We start from the raw sequence: 24,884 nt of genomic DNA on the forward strand, positions 1-24,884 counted from the left end.
CAAAATAATTAATATATTGTATGATATAATATATATTATTAATGTAAATTAATATATGTTTTAAAAAAATAATAAAAGTTTATATAAAAATTTTAAAAATATTTATAATATTTTTTAAAATTAATAATATATTAATTAATTTTTTTAATATTTTATATTTTAAAAATTATTTTATATATTTTTAATAGAATTCAATTCCTATAAAATTGATGGTAGCGAATAAGTGATACCCACAGAGAAAGAAAGAAAGAAATGAAGGGAGGTTATATTTATCTTATTCTTTTTGTCTATTTTTGGCTAACCAAGCTGAAGTACGGTTGACTGTCATCTAACGACTCCACCCGCGAAAAAATGAATGAAAGATAACGGAATTATTTGACGGCGTTAAGCCTTGGGAATAGGTCAGTTGATGAGGCATAACGGTCGGGCGGATAATATGATGTGATTTGATAATATTAGATGGCTTTGACGTCACTGTGTATCAAATCAATGTCCGTGAGCACCTGATTCTTGCCGCATCTGATTCCCCTTGCCCTCTTTTCACTTTCCTTTCCCTTACATCCCGCCACATCTATAATAATAGAATAATATATTATATTGTGTTTTAAAATTTTAATTTTATATATTATATATTAAATATTATATTATATTATATAATTTTTTAAAAATAAAATAATAAAAATATTAATAAAATAATAAAAAAACTAATTAATATATATATATGCTGAAAAATATTATAAATATTTTTAAATTTTTAAAAAATTTTATACAATATTTATTATATTATTATTATTTTTTAAAAAACCTTAATTTATATAAATAATATCTATAATATCGTATATATTCAAAAACATTTTCGTGTGTTAAGAAGGAAAAACATTTTTTGAATATTAAAATATATAAATAGATATTATTTAATAATTAAATAATTTTAAATTTAAAAAATATTTAATACATATATTTATATATAAAAAATAGGTGTATAAAATATTAGGTCGGGTAAATAGAATCACCTTATCCTTTGAAAGGATGAACAAGACCGGGTAGTCAAGTTAACAGCCTCCATCCAATTCCAAATAAAGCTTTGTGTGGATGGAAACATGGACACGCTTCAACGTCTTTGCCTTTCAATTTAAAATTATAGGATTTTTATGCCAATAAAATTATAATAAAATAATAGGTATTTATTTTAAATATATAAAAAAATATATTAAATAATTATATGATTTAAAATCAAAAATAAAATAATATTTAATTATATAATAATATATTTATTTATGTATTTAAAATTAATATACATAATCTTGTTTATAAAATTATACATATATATTTTTAAATTTATAATTAAATATATATTTAATATATCAATATATAATAAAATAATTTTAAATTAATAATAAAATAATATCAAATCATATAATAATATATTAATTATATTTAATTATATAATTGAAATATATATAAAATTATTCTTATTTGGCTGTTGATCTCCAGAAAGGGCAAAATCCTTTTTTACTTCTTTTTAGATATCAATTCTTTCTTTTTTTTTAGGATCTTTCTTCGTATTTCTATCTTTACACTTGCCTATCCCTTTCTACTAGATTTGGTGTTCACTTTTCATTGATTTTCTTTTTTTATTTATCAATAAAATTATATACATAAATAATAAATACAATTTTATACATAAACAATAAAATATCAATATATAATAGGATAATTTTAATTTAAAAATAAAACAATACTTAATCACATAATAACATATTATTATTTATACATAAAATTATACTTATTATTTATACATATATTACTACCCTTTATTTATTTGTCAGTCTATCAAATTTGATTTTAAGAGAATTATTCTCTCGTATTTCTTATCTCATCATAGATCTTATTCAAACGGTTTGTGAACCTAACTTTATTCATATCATACCTAATATTCATCAACCAAATTCATCCTGGAAGCTTATCTAAATTATACGTGAAAACATACATAAACCTGAATAAACTCAAATTTTCATCATTAAAACCTCATACAAATATTAATAAAACATGACACAAATATTGATTTTTATAAACTGATATATTAATAAATAATTTGTTTCAAAATACTACATCTCTCGTTCTTTTCAGTAAGTTAGATCTTATCATTTTTTTTTTATTTTTTAATAAAATTATCTGGTTTTAAATAATTAATTAATTAATGAAATTTATTAACTTTTAGAAAAATATATAATTATTAACCTAAAAAAGAAACACTTTTAATATATGGTTGACTCAAAGGCATTCATATTCTGGTTTCAAGTGGCAAGACAATTCCAAGTCTATCTATACAAATTTTCTCATATTTTTTGCTCTCATCTCAACTTTCCAAGAGAGGATTTGACTCCTTATAGGAGTGGCGAGAAGAAGCTCATGAAATTTGGTCATTAAGACATACTTTTTGGGTGGAGAATAAAGTCTTTTGTGCATTTGGAGTTTGAAAATATATTCAAGTCAAAGAGGACAAAAGAATGAATGGTTTGGCATCAACGAGCTTTAAATAGAATTCAATAATTTAATTTTAAAAAAAAAAGAAGGCAAATAGAAGCCCTTGAGTAAAATCATATCCTTATATTAGAGAAATAATTCGTTGTTGAAGTCCAAAAACCTAAAGCCGCTTTTCAAATCATGACCCAGATGACCAAACATTTAAGATCAAACATTCGCATACCCAATTTGAAAAGCGGTTCGTCCTGCTGAGAAAATTGCAACACCAAAAAGAATTTTAGAAGCTCTTTCTTGCCCCAAGTATAGGACCGGTTGGCCTCAAAATTAGCTACATATCAACAGTCGAGATCACTAGCCCTTGTCTCTCTTGACGAATGGAATAACTCAGTTGCATTTTAATAAATGATTGATGATTCTTCTGATCTCTTAATCTTGATGTGAACAGTGTTATTGTGCTGAATTAGTTTGTATGGCAAAAGGAATCCGATTAACTTCAAGAGGTCGAGATGGATGGATGGACTATAAACACATTCAAGGACAATGCACTTGCTTACGAGAAAGGTTTCAAGTTGCCATACATTTCAATAAACCTACATAACTAGAAGAAGGACATCAAAATTGATACAACTTAGACATCAAATCCTGGAATGTCGCAACAATGAACAGAACTTTACAAGGCACTTCCAGGAAAATTTTCATTGTGATTTGATGCGATCAAGACTCTCCGACACAGTTCTCATCCTTGGACGAAACTCTGGATCCAGCTCGGTGCAATTAAGTGCAATGTGGAATGCAGCGATAACTTGTTTCTTGGCATGAACTTCATTCAGCAATGCAGGGTCTATAATCTCAGACATGGGACGCTCCTCACGAAACACCTTCCTAACAAGACTCTCTAGCCCCTTACCATCGTTGTCAGGTGCGGCATCAGGCAGTCTGCCAGTTAATAATTCCAAGAGAACAATACCAAATGAGTAGACATCGCATTTGTGAGTGAATTTGCTGCCATAAATTCGAGCTTCCGGTGCCAAGTAAACTGAAGCAGGAGCAGAAATTCTGGAACCCATTGCAGAGTTTACAATGGTTTGGTTTTTGGTCATTTTGGACGCACCAGGGACAAGACGAGTGATTCCAAAACCTGAGAGGTAAGGTCGGAGTTCATCATCGAGAAGGATTTTCGTAGATTTGATGTTACCATGAACATATTTCCGAGGGCTGTGTTCATGTATGTACATTAAACCTCTAGCAGTTCCCTGAGCAATTTTTAACCTGGCAGCCCATGAAAGTGGTGGCAAAGAACTGGAAGGTCCCCCTGCAACAATTACACAACTATTTAGCCTATTATAACTGAATTTTCTTGTCATTATAGAGTGTCATAACAAGCATAAACGTCAATTTTGGTAACAAATCCACTATTGTAACTAGGTATATTTAGCATTGTAACCAGTCGGGTGAAAATATGCAGTATGGAACAGGATTACTATATGGGGTGATAATGGTCCACCTCTTATTACCTGTCACTGTTAGATATCAATTGCATTGAAGACCATGCACCTGTCCGTCACTAAATGGGATCCATTAAATAAATTTGGCCAGGGAATTTATAAGAGCAATCCGAGGCAGATGAAGAGGACCACAACATCAATATTTTGTCGCCGAGTTCTGAAACTTACATGAAAAATTACCCTCACAAGGTTATCCTCCTAAGAGAGCACATTCACAAATTTTGTGATGGAAGAAAACAAAGAGAAAGATCCTACAGGTGTATCAGAAATGAGTTATTACTGTTTCAATGAGGACAATTTGACTAGTTCACACGCACTTACATCCAAGAAGGCTTAAAAAAGGATTGAATTCATACCAAATTCGCTCCAAGTTTGAACGAATACGAAACAAATTTAGTTTAAACGAACTCAAATTTAAATCTAAGAGATAAATATTTGAATTCGAGTTTCGGGAATATTCGATTCGTTAAGCTCGTGAGCTTAAAGAATTCAATACGAATCGATTTAAGTAACTTCATTTAAACTAATACGTATTAAAACGGTATCGTTTTAGTACTAAACTGAGTGTAACGCTTGATTTGAGTTTAGTTCTTTTCAAACGAGTCATGCTTGAACACCTTTAAAATAAACTTGACGAAATTGAGTTTGAGTTTAGTTCTACTCAAATCAAGCCAAACTTAAAATTAAGATTAGACAAACACAAACACAAACTCGACGAAATACAAACTCGACGAAATTGAGTTTGAGTTTAGTTCTACTCAAATCAAGTCAAACTTAAAATTAAGATTAGACAAACACAAACACAAACTCAAACTCGATTCAAATGCATTCCCCTAACTCTACAGATGTTTCTAATCACCTCAATTCAAAAGGCAGGCTAACAGAAAAATAATAGAAATAGAAAGCTTTTTTTACCATGCAACGCAGTGTACAGGCTTCCATTGCGAACAAAATCAGATATCAGCAACTTCTCATCATTTGCAAAATAGTAAGCTTTCAATCCCACGATGTTTGGGTGTTGGACCCTTCCAATGGCCTCCATCTCAGCTTCAAACTCCTTCCATCGCCACGTGTTATCACCCTCACTCAACCTCCTCACTGCAACAACGGTAGGCGCGACCACACCGGATTGTCTCCCAGCAACCACCTTGTACACAATCCCACTTCTACTCTTCCCCACCACGTAAGCCGACGCCCTCAACAAATCTTCCAGCTCCAAATTAAACCCCTCGTCCATCACAACGAATTTACCATTTTGCCCCTCCTCTTCGTCAACCACCACTTCACTACACTTATTTTTCTTCCCCATTTTGCCCCAACCAGCTCGTCGTTTTCTCCGGAACAGCCATACCGAGACGAAAACAACCGCAACCACCACCGAAACGCCAGAAATTACTGAAACTGCCACTGACCCACTACTTCTCTCCTTTTTCTCTTTCCCTTCACCTCCATAGCTTGAGCTTGAACTCTTGGGGTCTTCTGGTTTCTGTTCTTCTGGATTTGAAAAAGCCCTGGGATTCTCAGCTTCTGGACATGGACTCTGCAATGGAAACCCACAAAGCCTCGGGTTTCCGGCGAATGCAGTGGGTCCCTGGTTCAACAGTGACCCCACTTGAGGTATTTCTCCGCTGAGATTATTATACCGTAGATCCAAACTCACCATAACCGGAAAATGTCCGTACATCTGCGGAATCTGACCTGAAAATTGATTATAAGACAAGTTTAGATCATCGGTTAGGCCTCTTAGGTCGAGTAGAAATTCGGGTAAGGACCCATTCAGGTGGTTTGAAGATAAATCTAAGTGTGCTAAGTGTTGAAGAGTTTTGATTTGATCAGGTATTGGACCAGAGAAAGAGTTGTGTGAGAGATCGAGATAAACGAGGCTTGTGGCATTGAAGAGATTGGCAGGTATTGATTTGGAGAAATTGTTGTGAGCGAGATTGAGTCGAGTAAGCGAGTTCAAAAGGCCGAGTTCGGAGGGGATGTAGCCAGTGAAGTTTTTGTTCGGAAGATAGAGTGAGGTGACTCGGTCTCTAATGCAGTAAATGCCAGCCCAGTGACACGGGGTTGAGTCTGAGTCAGACCATGAGTCGAACGAGTGAGTTGGGTCAGTTGAAATTGCGGCTTTGAGTGCGAGAAGAGCAAGGCCATCTTGGTTGAGAGAGACAGAGATAGGAGTGAACAAGAGTGTGAGAAAGAGTTGAAGAAGCATTGTTACTAGCGTTTCAAATAGCGAGAATATCAAATAGTGTGAAGCTCTAGTGATTACTCAAATTAAATGTTGTTTGTTGCAACAAGTAGTTGCAGAAAATAAGCAAAAACTGAAGAGTGAAGAAGAAGAAGAAGAAGAAGAAGAAATTTGAACTTGAATGTTTTAGTGTTCTCGAGGTGGCTGGCTACATCAAGTTTGAATGTCTTGACTAGTTATATTTTTTTATTGAAAAATAATATTTTATTTAAAATACTATTACCATTTCAATTTGAAATTAAATTGCACATGTTTTAGTTATTTTATAAATTCAATTAATTTTGGAATAAATAAATAATATCTAATAATTTAACACATTTCAAGTGTTGATGTTGAAGAAGTTGTAAAAATTATATAAATAATAAATTTACTAAATTAGTAAAGAAAATTAGTCTACCTTAAAACCCTTTATCCAAAGATGTTCCCACCCAAAGTTTGATGTAATTTTCTTCCATCATCTAACTTTTAAAAACTTAAATATTCACTTACAAATAACTTTTTATTAAAAAATCAATTAAAATTATAGATAAAATCGTTATTTAATAAAAAATTTTATAAAATAAAAGTTTTATCATATTTTTCCCTCTAAATTTAAAAATATATTATTTTTCCTTTATTTAAGGTTTAAAAAATAAACATTTCTCTTTTAAGGTTCATTGTTTTGATTTGTTATTTGGAACACTAGTAACCAATCGACTAGAAAAAAAAAATAAAGTCTTCTTCCAATCAATTTGTGAATCAACTAACGCACAAATTGACGGGAAAAAATAGACCTATGCAATGCATAGATTTGTTTCTTCTTTAAGCTGACAAATTGTTAACCCAACTTCAATTGACCGATGATTTATCATCATCTAGGAGAGAGAGGAGCGCAAGTATAGTGGTTGGCCAACTCCAGTCATCGAAGGAGTAGCAGCAAAGGAAAATAACGAACCTTAAAAGGAAATATATAATTTTCAAATTTTTGATAAGGAAGAAAATAATAGATTTTTAAACATAGAAAAAAATTGATAAAACTTTAATTTTATAAATTTTTTTATTAAATAATAATTTTATCCCTAATCCTAATAGATATTTTTAATCGGAGTTGACTTGTAGATAAGTATTTAGATTTTTGAAAGTTGGGTGGTGAAAGTGTACTTACATCAAACCTTGGGTGGGGTTTAGCCGACGATAAAAAGGGTCGTTCTCAAGTGTCGCTTTAAGATAATGATTCAGATTCAGACAATCGCTGGTGTCAGAAAAGAATTAAAAAAGACAGACACATGTTTTTAACTTTTCAGTTCCACTAGGAAAAGGCCATTTAAGTAGTTACAAGGGAAGTCTTCTCAGATTTAAAATCAAACCAAACGACAATGAGAAATTTGAACCCCTCATTCATGTCCATCCCAATCAGGAATTTTTATTCAGATCAGATTCTCCGTATAATTTGTTTAGAAAATAGATGGTAGAAATTATTATTTAAGGGTTTTTTAATTATAATACCAAAATTAGGGGGTGTATAAAAATTCATCAATTTTTTTCAAACCTGATGAAATTTCATCAATACTTGATTGTAAACCTATCCTAACATAACACTATTGACAAATTTTATTATAAATTATTCGAATTATTTCATGCAAAAGCTCGATTGGAGAAGCCTTTATTCGAAACCTATGATATTTATGCAAAATAGACTAAATTTCATTTTCCCAATTTAATTGTTAAAAATGACTCAAATTACTGAAAATCTCGCAAAAATTCAGCATGTGCATTATTTTTGTTAAAATATATTAGATTTATAAGTGTAATGATCTAAACTCGTATTACATAAAATTAATTGATTTATGATAAAATTTAATTTATCACACTTATATATCACTCATTTATATTATTTTTATTAGATATGAGATTCTAGTCTCCAACTGTTTTTAGTGTAATTGTAAAAATAATAAAACTATGTATAATTTTAAGATTCTAATATCTAATAGTTTTTATGCATAAATAACAATATATCATCATATGATCGAATATTATTTTATTTTTAATTTTTAACTATCTAATTATATAATAATGTATCATTATTTATGTATATAATATTACTCTTATAATGTGTTAGATTATAAATATAATATTTATTTATATATGCACTGTTTCGAGCAAATATGATGCGTTTGATTATAAACGTATGACCCCTTTAGAGTTAGCCAATAAGCCCGTTTAGGTTTGGTCGTTTTAAATAATTTCCCAATTTTTTTAATTAAATGGTGTATTTGGTAATTTCCCACTGTTTAGTAACAATTAATCTTGTGAAATTTTTAATACCTCAAATTTGATAATAATAACTTTATTTGACAGACACGGAGGAGAGAAGAGACCAAACACGTTACAGAATAAGTCTACAAAACCTCAGGGATAGAATTGTAATTTGCTCTCTTTCCTCATCTTAAAAAGTTATTGTACCACAACTACAAAGCGGGCCTCAGTCTCTTTTATTGGGCAGGCCAACCCACCATATCCTCGCGATGTTATTTAATTTTTTGCAGCCGAAAGACTTGTTCACATCAAGGTGTGGGGAAATCCTAAAATTTTACTTTCTAATTATTTAAAATTTAAATACTTATCTATGAAATAATTTTTATTAAAAATTTTAGTTAATATTAAAAATAAAATTATTATTTATTAAAACAATTTTAAAAATTAAAGTTTTATCACATTTTCCTTTGTAAATTTAAAAAAACTTATAATTTCCTTTATCCAAAGTTTGAAAAATGATAGATTCCCCCTAGAGTTTTTTTTCTTTTTTCTTTGATAATAATCTGTCATCTCCAATCATCGACCATCCTCCCTCTAGCCTTTACTCTCCCTTTGGACCTTTCTCCCTCTCCTCTTCGACCATTGATTGAATAAAATCGTCTAAACGATGACACATCCAGATGATTCGTCTGGATGTTGTTGTCTAAATAAAAATTATTTGGATTTTCAAAAGAAAATCGTCTTGATTTTTAGATGATTTCTATTGATCAATGCTCGGAAAGGAGAGAGAGACAGGCTAAGAGGACAAGATAAGGAGGAGGGAGGACAACCAAAGATAATAGATCATAGTCAAAGAAAAAAGGAAAAAACCTTTAAAAAAATCTGTCACTTTACAAATTTTAAAGAAAAAATTTTGAGGATAAAATTATGAAAATTTCAAATTGAGAAAGAAAAATATGATAAAAATTTAGTTTTTAAATTTTTTTTATTAAATAACGGTTTTACCCCTAACTCTAACTAATATTTTTAATAAAAATTATTTTATAGATAGATATTTAAAATTTTAAAAATTAAAAAATATAACTTAAAAATTTCACTATATCTTAATAGAAATAAGTATTTCAGCCAATTTTTTTCGCTAGGCAGGACCACCGAAAATATTAAGTTCCATCATTTCAAGCTTTCCATTGAGTCCCACTCACTTCCTCATCAACCGTCCTTTTTTTAAGCCATCACCGTAATTATCTCAAGCATATGTTTATCCGTTTTGAATGCTTGATATTTAAATAATATATTATCTTTAATTTAAAATCACTTAATCATATAATAATATATCGTCTTATACCTAATTAAATATTTATAAATGAATACTTTCAATGATCGACTCAAATTTACTTTCAGTAAATGCAAAAAATTGAAATATTCACATTATCAAATCATTATTAATATATTGGCTACATCGCCAAAGTTTCTGAAGCTCACTTTCAGCGATTAATCAAACTACTTTCCACACGACTTGCTGAGCTGCTTCGAAAAAACCTTATCATTGAAATTCAACAATAAATGCTTTCTAAAACATGGAAAGTTTTTGTGCTTCTTCTGGACATTTACTCCACTTCAAGTTCTTAGCTCTTTATATTACATTTTCAAATAGTATACAAATTTTCTTATTTAAAAAAAGGGGAAAAAATGAACAGGTTTGTTTCAACATACCAGATGGAGTTATTCATACTCTTCCTATCAAATATCAAGATCAAAGTTTTGACCTGCCACTCTTCTTTCCAGGAATATCTAAAGCATCATAGTGGCCAAATCCATGATAGAGAACTCGGATAGGATTTTCCTGGCCGTATTCTTGGCCATACTCGGCAATGGATATCAGACCGCCAGAATCCTTATCGTACATGTACACTGTGATTGGCATTCTGCAGTTATCAGAATCATTAGCTCCTGTTAGATTAATGACACTCACGAATAGAAGTTCAGGGAAAAAGGAAAGAAACAACTAAATTTACAACATGATAACAGCATTATGGGCTGACTTTTTGCCCAAGCAGTACACAAGCAACCACACTATCACCAAACCTTACATTCAGCACACAAACAGCTCAGTTGGCCATGGTTCACAGGCAGCACTGGGGTGGGAAAACTTTAAGGCTCAATTCCTATAAGGCATGAGAAAGAGAGTGAAAGAGAGAGGGACTTACCGCAGAACATGAGAAGCCATGAACAATTCAGGTTCGCCTCCCCAAACATGTGGATTCCTTATTTGTGAAACATATGTGTCAAAATCACCTTCAACAAACCTGTGATCTTGTAATTAAGCCCGTCAGGAAGAAAATCTATATATATGAAAATGGAACTCAAATGTTACTTGGTATGATAGATGTCATGTTGGACATCTTGGTGGACAGTGGGATTTATCATACACCTTTGTCACTTGATTCTTTTATCCTATACAAAAAGTTATTGTTTCCTTGGAAAGAGGCGGCTCAGGAAATTTTTAACATGATCAGGTCAAGCATAAGATAGTTAACATGGGGTTTTCCTCATTTGCTACAGGAATTATTTTTTCCCCTTCTAGTTTCATTCTTAAATTAGTCATCTGACGAGTAGAATTCTTATGGTGAAATTTAAGGAGTCCAAACACAAAAGTATGCAAATAAGTCATAATGTGACAATATGTGACTAAGAAAATTTACCATTCTGTCTCTTCTCTTCTTTTTATAAACTCATCAGCAACCTGAAAATGTAGCAGATGAGGGAAAATAAGTTCACATTCAATAACTGATAAGGAAAAAACTATTTACACCACAGTGATGGCAATGTTCAATACTCTCACCAATGTGATTTCAAATCCACAACAGATGGTGCAATCACAATGGCAGAAGTTTTTTATTTATTTAACATTTACTAGTGGGGGCACAGATGAAGGAACTAGGCTCCATGTCAAAAATCATTATCACTTGTTCCACATTCAGTCGCTCAAAGAGGGGATAAAAGAACCTCATAAACAAAGTTGGACATTGCCATCAAATTTGTGATAAATGATTAAAAGACTACACTCACTGCTGAACCTTGACAATACACTATGCTTGAACTAAAGACAAAAAGAAATACATAAAAGAAAGTATACAGGAGTTATCATCATTGTACTATAGGGCGAGGAACATACTCTAGCCCGTAAGTCATCTGCTAGTTCTCTCTGAAGGCTCTCAGTTGGAGCTGGTTTTCCATCTCGTAAACAAGCTCCATGAGCAACAGAGCGGAACAAGCATCTGCCATCCCCAGGTATGCCTGAAAATTATGTAGTCATCAACACCGGCAAATTAACTTTCATAAAAAAATTGTCTCACGTGTAAAGATTTGATAACTTAGCAACATAAGTAGTATATTGTTTTATTAACAGAAATTTAGTGCATAAAAAATTGGAAGCAAGTTGCTAACTGCTCACCAATAACAGAGTAGTCAGTATACACTTTTTTTCCATGTGAGCATTTAACATATGACAAATTACGGTCCTCATTATTTTCTTTCTCATCAGCTGCTTCAGCATGTACTGGTTTAGAACTTGAATAACAAACTAATAATCCAAAAATTAGGCCAACAGAAGCACATACTTGTGGCCAATTTATAGGTCCAGCATTACACTTGATTTTGTGAATCACCCCTTGCTTTGGGACCCAGAGCCTTATGTTAATACTTTGGCAAGCCAATGAAAGTTCAAGCTGTCTCTTCTGAAATCCCCTAGCACTGATGAAACACTTAATGGTTAATGACCGTAAGTTGCACCTAGGTTTAGAGAATGGAGGAACAAGACAATTTTCCTGGAATGTTTGCAAGTTGCCAGTAGATGAACAGGAGATTGTCCGAGTGACGGACAGACCAGGGTAATCTCTCTTAGATTTCCCACTACACAATTGGAAACAATATGAACTAGATGGTCCTCCGGATGTCACACCGCAGATATATGCACCCATTTGTCCTTGAATTCGTCCACTCAGGTGGACAACATTATTGGTACATGTACGAGTCCAGGAAGAGACAACCATGTTGACCTAGCCTGTGCCAAAAGAGTGCAGCCACTGAGATGCATTAAAAAGTAGAAAGATGGTCAGCCAAAACTATGTTTCTAATTCAAAAGAAAACTGGTCCATCCATAGCGCATAATAAAACCAAGTAAAAACTGAATCATTAAAGAAAATTTTCTTTATAATAGAAGTTTGATCTACACAGAACTAATAACAACGAATTCAATTTTGTGTTTAGGTTGGATTTATTCCAGACTTACTCCAAGTTACTGAATTATTTTAAGTTTGAAGTTACCCAGAACAACATAAGTGTTGATTCCAATTTAACATATAACATCATCTTGACGGGATTTCACCATCTAGGCATCTTAGAACACTGAAGGACTCACAAAGCACTGTTGGATCAATATATGTCACAATAGATTTAAAGAAATACAAAGACAAAACTACAGCAATGAATAGACATTGTCCATCCATGCTTCTTGAGCTTGTCAAACTTGCCCTCGACAATATCCCTAAAACAGATTAAACACTAAACCCTCAAATTGAAACATTATGAAAATTGAAAAGCTAAAAGTTAAAGCATCCACTAGATGAACAAGTAAGAGAAAGCTAATCATGCCCTAGTTTCATCAACAGTTAGATAGATAAACAGAGAAATCTTGTTTACAGATTATTACAATCTCCATAAATCTAAGTTCAATACAATTTCCATAAATCTAAGTTCAAAGGAAACTACAAGTAAAGCAAAAAGATACCCAGAAATCGTCCATCGAGCAGAGATTGGGAAATGAAAATCAGCGGATATGAAAGAAAACCCAGAAAGGTTAACAAATAGAATAGGTTCTAGTCTTCTAGAACAGGAGAGAAAGGCGATGAAGCAAAGAATACCTTCACAAAACCCCACTACGGAGAAGCACCTTTACCACACACAAGCAATGTATAATTTCTCAGGTTTCGTTTTGGTAGTTGATTTGTAAGTTAAGTTGCCGCCTTTTTTATCCTCTGCTGTATAGCGGAAATACGGTCGGTCTTCTTGTTCCCTAAACCTCTCTGGCAGTCTCGTTCTATCTCTCCCCCTCTGCGACCTTGCAATGCAATGAACGGCGGCGTTTCACATTTGTTTCCTAAGTTGGGTGCCCAAATTATCCATACATATTCAAGGGAAAAGATTTAATAAGGCCAAAAAACTTATGTCCACCCAAGGTTTAGTACAAGCTTCCTCTCACCCATTAATTATCAAAAATTCAAACATTCACCCATAAACCGTTAACATTAGTGTATTTTGATAGTGAAAAGGCATTTTAGTCAATTGAGTTGCTTTGTTTTAGACAAAAAAATGCATAAAAAATTCGTTTATATAAATGAAATTCTGTGACAAAATAAATATGGGCGACCGAGGATTTACCGCAATTGCCCTAGCGCTAATGCATGGAAATTTTGAAAAAATGAAGGCCATTTTTTTGTCTCATTTTAGTGAATAACGTAGCGATATTTTCATTCCTCTAGCATGCTGTCATGGTTAATGGACATATGTCATTCAAAGGGAAAAGCGAACGAGGAAAAAATGAAAATGGTGGCTCTTTCGCTAGCATTCATGTCAGTGTAATAAATGCGTTATAGTTAAATTGTGTGGTTGAGTTTGTTCTTTCCATGTTCTTTGTTCTTTGTTCTTTGTTTATTACTGTTTGTTTTAACATAAGTGTTCGGATGTATAAGTTCTAGGATGTTTAGGGTTTTTTCACTCGATTGTTTTTCTGTCATATTTTAGGGTTAATGTAATGTTGTTGTATGATATGTATATTTTAGGGTTTGTTATGCATGGGTTTTGCATGGGAAAATACTGTTTGTATAATATCTAGAGTTGATTTTTGTTTTCCAATATCCTTTGTTATTTATTCTATATATATAAAAGAAAAATAATGTCTTTTCTTGATAAGTAATTAATTAGAAGGTTTTACAAATAATGATAGAGTTTCAAATCTAAGATTTCTCTTTTAAAGTTCTAATGTTCTATCAGTTTTGCTAACATTTTTTACCAAAAGAAAAATAATGTTGCTCATTGCTTTTCGCTTACTATGATTTCATGTGTGTTTGTTATTGATTAATAAAGCCACGTTGAGGTTGCTTACTGTGTTCTTTTTACTATGATTGAATTGTGGTTGATTCATACTTTAGGTAATAATGCTTGTTGATTCATGTATCATTTGAAGTTGCTCACAACCCTAAACTCTTGTGTAAATAATATTGTTCAGTATATATGCAAATTACAATTTTGCTTAATGCTTCCTATTTCAGTTTATTGGGTTCCTTTTATTACATGAATGTATTGATGACAATTTTAGTTGCAATTGAGTGATGACTGTTTTGCTTAAAGTGAGTGATAACTATTAGTGTTTATGGTTATAGGATAATTGAGTGGTTAAATGGGTTCCTTTTATTACATGCTATTTTTAATTAAATTCACAAACAATACTATATATTTAAATGTTTCAGTTTATATATGACTTCCATGATTTGTTGTTTAATTGCTTAAATGCTTAAGTACATTGATGAATCACATTGTTAGATACTGATCTGATTACTTGCTTAATTATACAAAATACTTACTAGATATTTGATTTATAGTTACATTATATGATATTTCTGCTTAAATTTATAAACATAAGTGTATTTTCAAATGCTTACTGCATACCACATCTGTTACTGTACTTGACATGCTTTAATGCTTCCATGCTTCATTTAATATCTTGCTTAAGTATACTAAATACTAATTGGATAGCTGATTCACATGAATTACATGCTTACATGAATCATTTAGATGCTTATACCTTACATGCTTACATGTTTCATTACGTTAAATTGCATTATAATGTATTGTTTGCATGAAATTATTGTTTGTTTATTGTAATATATACATGCTTACATGCATTACATGAATCATGCATTGGATATCTGATGCACTTTCATTTGTAGGATGTTGCCTTCAATGGTGCTTAATTTAAGATTTGAAGCATGTCAAACTAAGTGTGAAATAAGGAATGTGGATCCAAAAGAGTACAATTACATTGTTTTCATTAAGGAAATGAAGCAATGCATTGCCAATGAATATGAAGAAGTTCACTTGTACATTGGTTAGAGGATAAAGGTTGAGGCAAAAAGGCCAAATGGAGTAGGTAGGTATGTAATAAACAATGATGAAGACATGTGTTATACATTTGATTAATATAGCAAAGTTGGGGCTGAAAATATTGATATGTTTGTTGAATTCTTCCCACTAGACATATAAAACTCTAGTTTAGCTTTGCCACTTGTAGACAATGAACCCCATGCTCACCAACCTGTAAACACTTCCCAACCATCCTAACACCCTACCCAACTATCACAACCTATTGACTACAGTGATATGTTTTATAAAGATGGGCAATAGTTATCTCATATTAAGTGTAGTAAGGATGAGATTCATTAGAGCGATGATGGTGAGCATAGAAACAATGGGGAAGATGCGTATAATAGTCAAGCAATGTTAGTTGAAGGGATAAACTGTGATGTTAGTGTTCTATCCAATTATCAAGATGACAACAACGATGAGAATTCAGGGGCTTCTAGTATGGAGAATGATGATACAAGTAGAATGTCCAGATATATAAAAGGTAAATCTTTAAAATATGGTGCTAATGGGAAGATATACTTTGAGGTAGGACAAATATTTCAAAGTGTGTATCACTTTAAGAAGGTTTTGAAGGATTACAATATTCAAAAGGGATTTGTTGTGGAGAGAAAATATAATGAATTGAGAAGAATCAAAGTAGTGTGTACAACAATGGTTATCCATTCCACCTATATATTGCATTTATGGTGGATGAACAATCCTACCAAATAAGAAAATATGAGCGTACACACACGTCTCAAGGCACCCCTATTACTAGCTCATCTTGAGTGGCTAAAAAAATAGGTAGTTTTGTTAGGTTCCAAAAAGGATTGAGCATCAAGCATTTGGTAAATCAATTAGATAAGGACCATTTCTTGAAAATTCACCAGAAAAAACTCTATAGGGTAAGGAAAATTGAGAGTAGCATGACAGTGAAAAAACATGTTGAGTCCTTCAATCTGCTATTCAAGTATTATCACATCCTTCAAGATTGTAATTAGGATTCAAATATTGTCCTTAAAGTTATTAGGGAAGAAATTTCATCCACTCCTAGATTTCATAGGTTCTTTTTGAGCTTTGCTACACAAAAACAAGGATTTATGAAGTGTTGTAGGTACTTTGTAAGAGTGGATGATTGTTATTTAAAAGGACATTTTAGGGGAGTTCTTTTGTTTGCAGTAGCGATTGATATCAATAATGAGATATTTTCCTTGGCAATGTGTATAAGTGAGGTTGAGAATAGTGAAACTTAGGGGTATTTCATAAATTTATTGTATGATTTTTTAGGAGATGTAAAGTCTATCAGTTTCATGAGTGATAGACAAAAAGGTTTAGCCAATACCTTAGATAGCCATTGGCTTAGTGCAAGAAGCAGCTATTATGCTAGGCATGTTTATACCAACTTCAAAAAAAATTTTCCCTATATATACCTTGGAAACATATTCTAGTCTATGTGTAAAGCATCAAATAAAATAGTTATTTCAAGATGTATTATCTCAAGTAAGAAAGGTTGATGAAAGGGCACACAAGTGGATGATGGAAAATGAACCTAATCAATAGTCTTGATTTGGCTTTAATACATTGATAGACCTCTTATAATTAGACAATATCATAGGAAGGGCAAAATGAAGAAAACACCAATTCCAACTGTAATCCAATCAGCAGAAGCAATGGATCAGTTTGCAAAATCAGCAAATCAAACCAATTTAATTATCTTTAATAAAGCAAATCATAAGGTAAGAAACAAAGGAAAGTAGAAGGTTGAATAGAAGGTTGAAATGATACAGAAATTGAAGGAAGAACAAAAGGTTGAAATAGTGTAGAAACTGAAGATGGAGTAGTTTAAAAGAAGAAGAAAAACGAAGGTTCAGACATCCAAAAAAATAAAATAGAGTCTTCGGTGGGAATTAGGTGGCATTTGGCCTAGGATGGGGAACTTGGTTCTGTATCAAGTTTATGTTTTCTAAGCATTCCAAAAAAATAAAATCTCTTGCTGTAAACTCTTGTTTTATTCAACATCTCAATAATAAACCCTTTGTTGTAATTTCATATTTCATTCAATGAAGCAACATCACTCATTTAAATATAATTGTTCATTATAACTTTCCTTTGCTTACAATTACACTGTCATTACAAATTCATTACATGCAAGTGACCATATTCCTGGGTATCCAGTAGCTGAAGCAGATGTAGAATCCATTTAACCTTAGCAAATAGCCTCTGATCCTATGGGTACATAACATACATATGTCAAATCTAATCATATTATAAATAATATTAATGAAACCTTTAATAGTTACGTTGGTGAAGATAGAGAATTACTAGTACTCAGTATGTTAGAAATGTATAGGTGGAGAATCATGAGGAGATTACAAAATAGGTTAAAGGTTGGGACTAAGTAGGTAACCCCACTATCTCTTCTTACTCTTCTCACACTAAATAAAAATGTTGAGGCAACAAGAAATGCAAGAATTCTACATGATGGTTTGATGGAGTTTGAGGAGGTTGATATGGTTGTAATACCGAACAGAAGTTATATGTTGGATTTGCAAAAAAAAAAAAAATTATAATTATGGCATGTGGTAGCTATCTAGAGTACCTTGTCAGCATGTTGTTTACTCCACTCTCTATATGAATTATTCTGATTTTGAAACTTTTATTGATAAAAGGTTGGGGATTCTAGAATATATGAGAACATATGTTAGAATGATTTATCCTATTCCAGATAAGAGGAGTTGGACATAGGGCATTGAAGAAAAGTTACAGCTATCATCTAGACATTTTAAACTTGGCAGGTCTAGAAAAAGCAAGATGAAGAGACCTTGATGAAAAAAGAAAGAGAAAACATATGTCCACACTACGATATATGTATGCCATGAAATGGGACACAACAAGAGGTTTTGCAAAAATAACATGATATTGTAAACATAGTTAAACAAAAGGTAAATGTGATACTGTAACTTTAATTCATTAGATACTGTGGATTACTTTTTCCCTCCTAAATTTCCTCCTTTTTCTTTTTTTAACAGAGAAAGACAATTCTCATAATGACAACTCAATTTGGTAGGTCATAGTACGTAACATTGTTGCATACCTATTCAAGTTGCAATCTCTCCTAACAGAATAGGTGGAAAAAGATGGAAACTGGAGTATTCATAACTTCAATAACCAACATTCAGTCTATATTTTATGAACTCAATCAAATAAAATAAGAAAAATGCAGTTCATCCTATTCATTCATTAACCATGGTAAGTGCTCACACCAAGTGTTTAAACAACTCAAGTTGGAACAAAACAAACTAACAAGAAAATGGACACTATCAATATTGGAATTTGAGAGCCAACACTCTCCCTTTCACTAACAAAACATTAGTACATAATTTCAGAAAACAAAAGCTAACCCCTCTCTTTCTTCTGCTACCATATAAAATGATGAGTTTCCCTAACAAAATCCTCCCCTTTACCCACTCATAATTTGCCATATGTTCCAACTGAATTGCCAAGATCATTCTATTTCAGATAAGCTTCTTTAATCCTTAGATTGCCCTCTATCCTGTTAATCTTTGAATCCTTAACTGAGAGCTTTTTTAGATCATCTCCTCCTTCTTTCTCTGGGCTAACTTCCTCTTTGCTCTTTTTGGGCCTATGAAAATACACTTTGGTAATCAGGCCTCTATCAATTCCCCCCCTACAGAGACGTACCTTGTCCTCAAGGTGAAATTAGGAAAAACGATCCCGAATGGCAATGAAATCTTCTAAAGAATTCTCACAGTTCGAAAGAGAGTGCCATTTGATAAGACCTCAAGGTGACCAGTTTTAAAATAACGAATATCCAATAAAGCTTTCGACTGTAGTTGCAATTCTAGTCTTTAGAAAGGTAGCCAGACAGTGGTTCTGGTTGTATAACAAACCTTATTACCTTCTTTAACTATGACACATGGAAAACTGTATGGATTTTACTAGTGGAAGGTAAAACGAGACGATAGGCAACCGAACCAATCTTTTTAGTGATAATATAGGGACCATAAAAGCGATGGCTTAACTTTTCATTGAGTTTCTTAACAAATGTCTTAAACCGATGAGGCTGAATTTTAATGAACACCTTCTCACCAATTTCAAAGTGAAGTTCACGACGTTTGAAATCGGCTTGACGTTTCATCCTTTCTTAGGCTTTATAGAGTTGTTCTTTTAATTCATGCAGAATAACATCTCTTTGATATAAAAATACCCTAACCTCATCAACTTTAGATACTTCAAAACCCCATTGAAAGAGCGTCGAGGGGTTTCTCCCATATAAAGCCTTAAAAGGAGTCATCGCAAGGGAACTATAGAAGATGGTATTATACCAATACTCTGCCTAAGTGATCTATGTAGCCCAATGTTTTGGTTGTTAAGAACAAAAGCATTAAAGATATGTTTCAAGGCCACGGTTGACAATCTTAGTTTGACAATCAAATTGTAGATGATATGCACTTCTGAACTTAAGGGTAGTACCCACGGAATGAAATAACTCCCCTCAAAATTGACTTATAAATAAGCGATCTCGATCTAAAAATAGAACGAGAGTATCCATGAAGTCGAACGATCTCTTTACCAAATAAATCGGTTACCTTGTTAGCCGTATAAGGATGTGAGAGCATTAGAAAATGGCTATATTTGGTCAAGTGATTGACTACCACTAAAATGGTATCACCCTTCTTAGTACATGGAAGACCCCTAATGAAATCCATAGATATATCCTCCCAAACTTTATTAGGGACTGGTAAAGGCTATAATAAGCCTGCAGGGCTCATGACTTGATACTTATTTCTTTGACAGGTTTGGCAATTGGCTACAAAGTCTCTAACACATTTTTTTATGCCAATCCAATAAAAAACTATAGCGATTTTCTTATAAATGTGGAAAAACCCTGAATGTCTGCCAAAGGGTGAAGAATGAAATTCACGAAGCAAGGCTGATAGTAATGTAGAAGAAGGAAGCAACACCAACCTATTTTTATAAAAAAGAGTCTCATTTCTTAATAAAAAATTGGAGTGGCTAGAAGGGTCTTGTAATAAATCTTGGATGATATATTTATATTGGTTATCTGAGCGAACTTCGTGATCAATCACTTCACCTTCGATCTAATGCCCAACTGATATAAAGGCTAAAATAAAAGATGTTTTAGGTAATCTAGACAAAGCATCAACTACCTTATTCTCCATACCAGGTCGGTATTGATTCTTAAAATCAAAGCCCAAGAGTTTCATGACCCAGCATTGTTGATCTCTACTAATGATAGTTTGTTCCATCAAGTGTTTCAAGCTTTTTTTATCAATGTGAACAATAAAATGCTTCCCCAACAAATAATGGCACCACTTTTGCAAAGCCAACACAATTGCCATCAATTCGCGTTCATAGACTAACTTCACTTTATTTCTAGAGAGTCTAACTCATGAAAGAAATAGGTCTGCCCCCTATATAAGATAACCCCTATGCCTGTAGATGAAGCGTCAGTCTCAACCAAAAAGGGCTGATTAAAATTAGTCATGGCAAGGATTGGAATAACAGTCATAGCGGTCTTCAATCTCTCGAAAGCCACTGTAGAATCATTACTCTAGTGGAAAGAATTCTTTTTCAAAAGCTGCATTAATGGGGTTGCAATCTGTCCATAGTGGAGCACAAAACGGTGGTAATACCTTGTAAGTCCTAAGAAACCCCGAAGCTCACTAATATCTCATGGTTGTAACCAATCAATCATACACTGAATTTTCTAGGGATCAGTAGTCACTCCTTCAGCTGAAATTATGTGACTCAAATACTCCAGGTGAGAGACCCCAAAGGAACATTTCTTCTTGTTCAAAAGCAAGTGATGATCTAAAAATAGTTGTAAGGCTAAACTCAAATGATCTGAGTGAGCAAATAAATCTCTACTATAAATCAGAATATCATCAAAAAATACAAAGATAAACTATCGTAAATAATCTTAAAAGACTTCATTCATTAGAGCCTGGAATGTAGTCGGGCAGTTAGACAATTCAAAAGGCATTACAAGAAACTCATAATAGTCGTTATATGTTCAAAAGACAATTTTCTCAACATCAGAATCAAGAATTCAGATTTGATGATAACCAAATTTCAAGTCGAGTTTAGTAAAGATCGTAGCATCAGATAACTCATCTAACAACTTATCTATAACAAGAATAGAGAACTTATCTGAAATAGTAATTTTGTTAAGGGCGTGATAATCAACACAAAAGCGTCATCCACTATCTTTCTTTTGCACCAGGAGAACAAGACTGGAAAAGGGGCTGGTGCTTGGTTTAATAATTCTAGCATGCAACATTTCTCTAACTTAGCACTCAATTTCAGTCTTCTAATGGTGAGGGTATTGATAAGGGCGTATATTAGGTGGTGCAACTCCATCAAATAAATGAATGACATGATCATTGGTCCGACGAGGAGGTAAACCTATGGGCTCGTCGAATAAATGCTAAAATTTGGTCAATATCCCCTGGACTACTTCTGAGCTCCCTTCAGAAATTAGATCAATGGCAACCAACTCAATCCAATAGCAATGGCCACCGAATTTGAGAGTTTTTCGAACACCTTTAAAGGAAGTTTCTTGGGTGACTAATGAAGGATCCCCCTGAATTGTAATTTTTCACCCCATCCAGTGAAAGACCATAGTAAAATTCTGCCAGTTACTTTTAACAACACCCAAAGTTGTCAACCAATCCACCCCTAGAATGACATCCACGTTGCCCAATGGAAACATATAATAATCGTGAAGAAATTCCATCTTTATAAGTTGTAGCATGACCCCCTGACATTTTTCTCTGCCATCTATAGTATTGCCATTTCCAATGACCACCTAGAATTTTGCTGGTGAGACTGGAAGCTATAATTGGTTCACCACCTGCTGAGATATAAAGCTATAGGAAGTGTCAGAGTCGACCAGAACGACGACAAAGGAATTATCAATCTTTCCAAGAAATTTCAAGGTTTTAGGGGAACAAATACTAGCAACAGAATGACATGAAAGCTCCAATTTATTATCATGTGTCAATTTGGGTGGGAGATCTCCATTTGAAAATTCTGTGACTTCCTATTCATCGTCCTCACAAAGCATCAAACGGAGCTATTTGAAGGGGCATTGATAATTGGGTCTAAACTTGCCTCCACACTTAAAGCACAAGCCTTAATCGATGCAGGTCTGGATTTTTGATTGAGAGAGTCATGGGTACTCAGCTTGGAATGAGTTTGACCTGGTAGAAGAAGAAAACGATGGTGGAATTATTGTGGTAGATGTATGTGGAAGGTGATGGTATGCTTCTAATGTTGTAGGAATTGGTGGAACGAGGGAAGGGTTCACTATCGAAGGTGTTGGAATTAGGGCAGAATTATTGGATGGCTATGAATGAGAAAAACATAAACTAGAGGGTGGGAATTTATGGTTTGGGTCAAGGCAAGGAGTTGGGGTAGGAAAGGGGTATAGGTTATTTAGGTGGGCTGGAATAAAGTTTGGGTTTGAGTGATTGGGTTGTGTCGAAGAGGCTTGATAGGGCAGTAATGGGTTAGCCCATTTAGTATATGGGTTGGGTTGTTTTGAAGGGTCTGAAAGTGATATGGTGGGAAAAGAGGATGGGCCGGTATAGTGAGCAGTTTGAGTGATGAGGTACTATTGTGCTTGGCTGGGTATTAGGCTCAGACTAGGTTGGGTATTGGGTAGGGCTACAAAGTAATTTGTGGGTGTACTTGAATAAAAGTTTCTTAAACTTGGAAGAATTTGGGCTACCCTAGTTGGATCCAGACCCCATCCTGACCTGTACAAGGCCAGATCACGTTCTTCTATATCTGTGACCAATTACATCAGAGTAAAAAGGTCTACCGGTACCTGGAGGCAGATCTCAGCCTGTATTTAATGTTTCAATCCTGCAATGAAAGCTCTTCGCACCCATTCTGCTGGTGCTGTCAGAAACATTGCCACCAATTGCTCAAAACGAGCCCTGTACTTAGTCACCATTCTCGTTTATCAGTGTAAGATGATCTACTCATAGGGCAACTGGTGTTGGGACAACCCAAATCGAAGGAGTAGCTCTTTCTTCAACTCTCTCCATTCTCAGAACAGGTGTCAAAGCTCCCTAAACTGAAACCAACTCAACATTTCTCCGTTAAGGCAAAATATCATTGCCACCAAACGCTTCCGTTCATCCATGTCATTTATCTAAAAATAACACTCGGCCTCAGCTGCCCATCCCCAAGGGTCCACCCCATTAAATAGAGGTATCTTCAATTTTTGGTAATACTGGTCACGACGATTCATCGTCTCTATGGTGGCATAATGAGGATGGTGATAGTTTCTGGATGATTTACTAAACACTACACCGTTATGGTGAGGGTATGACGGTTATTGTGGTAGGGGTATTGGTTGCTGAATCCCAAAGTTCCTTCCATTTGTTACTAACTCCAAGGAATACTATGGTGGTTCTTGGATGATAGTGGGCGATGTTGCTACTATTTCTTTCTGCTTGCCTTTCATGTCTTTAAGCAATAAGTGCCTTATCTCATGTAAATTTTCATCAAGTTTATCGAATCGAGAAGTTGTGTGGTGTTCAGATTTTACAAGTCTTTCATCCATGCTCGCTACCTTTTTCGTTATACTCTTAAAGGGTGTCTTCTAAATCTTTCATTCTTCCTTCTATTCTGGTTTTGACCATCACCCAGCTCCAACAGCTCTGATACCAAGTTTGTTGTGTACCTGCTCAAGCTGCAATCTCTCATAACAGAATAAGTGGAAAGAAATGGAAACTATAGTATTCATAGCTTCAATATCCAACATTCAGTTTGTATTTTATAAACTCAATCAAATAAAATAAGAAAAATGCAGTTAATCTCATTCATTCATTAACAATGGCAAGTGCTCACACCAGGTGTTTAAACAACTCAAGTTGGAACAAAACAAACTAACAAGAAAATGGACACTATCAATACTGGAATTTGAGAGCCAACCTTCTCCCCCTCACTAACAAAACATTAGTACATAAGGTATTTCATTACCTTTATAGATGACTATTCCAAATATGGGTATATTTTTTTTATTAAAGAGAAATCTAATGGCTTTGATAAGTTTAAGATTTTCAAGACAAAATCAGAGAAACAAACTAGGAAAGTTATCAAGGTTGTTAAGTTTGATCGACGTGGAGAGTATTATGATACATATGATGATTAAAGGTAGTAAATGGGTC

At 33.3% G+C, this 24,884-nt stretch overlaps 2 protein-coding genes across 6 annotated transcripts; both read right to left on the bottom strand.

Moving 5' to 3' along the window:
* Window positions 1-3,002: 3,002 nt before the first annotated feature.
* LOC123197469 (receptor protein kinase-like protein ZAR1) lies at window positions 3,003-6,395 on the bottom strand. 2 transcript variants are annotated; one of them, XR_006497882.1, is made up of 3 exons: window positions 4,908-6,395; window positions 4,002-4,149; window positions 3,685-3,799 (listed from the first exon to the last, which is right to left on the bottom strand). XR_006497882.1 is itself a non-coding variant. In XM_044611789.1 (2 exons), exons 1-2 carry the CDS (start codon window positions 6,202-6,204, stop codon window positions 3,183-3,185), a joined length of 1,914 nt encoding a protein of 637 aa, XP_044467724.1. In that variant the 5' UTR covers window positions 6,205-6,395; the 3' UTR covers window positions 3,003-3,182. The 2 variants fall into 2 exon arrangements, 1 of the variants encoding a protein (XP_044467724.1); XM_044611789.1 differs by lacking the exon at window positions 4,002-4,149 and having other exon boundaries at window positions 3,003-3,799.
* A 3,485-nt stretch (window positions 6,396-9,880) lies between these two features.
* Window positions 9,881-13,651, bottom strand: LOC123197147 (OVARIAN TUMOR DOMAIN-containing deubiquitinating enzyme 4). 4 transcript variants are annotated; one of them, XM_044611305.1, is made up of 7 exons: window positions 13,398-13,651; window positions 11,930-12,538; window positions 11,651-11,772; window positions 11,178-11,218; window positions 10,683-10,781; window positions 10,183-10,400; window positions 9,881-10,085 (listed from the first exon to the last, which is right to left on the bottom strand). In XM_044611305.1, the coding sequence occupies exons 2-6, from the start codon at window positions 12,525-12,527 to the stop codon at window positions 10,229-10,231; spliced, it is 1,032 nt and encodes a 343-aa protein (XP_044467240.1). In that variant the 5' UTR covers window positions 12,528-12,538; window positions 13,398-13,651; the 3' UTR covers window positions 9,881-10,085; window positions 10,183-10,228. The 4 variants fall into 4 exon arrangements, with proteins under 4 accessions (XP_044467240.1, XP_044467241.1, XP_044467243.1 ...); XM_044611306.1 differs by having other exon boundaries at window positions 11,930-12,560; XM_044611308.1 differs by having other exon boundaries at window positions 13,265-13,402.
* Window positions 13,652-24,884: the final 11,233 nt, after the last annotated feature.

Source organism: Mangifera indica, chromosome 15, assembly GCF_011075055.1.
Source record: "Mangifera indica cultivar Alphonso chromosome 15, CATAS_Mindica_2.1, whole genome shotgun sequence".
Classification (NCBI taxonomy): domain Eukaryota; kingdom Viridiplantae; phylum Streptophyta; class Magnoliopsida; order Sapindales; family Anacardiaceae; genus Mangifera; species Mangifera indica.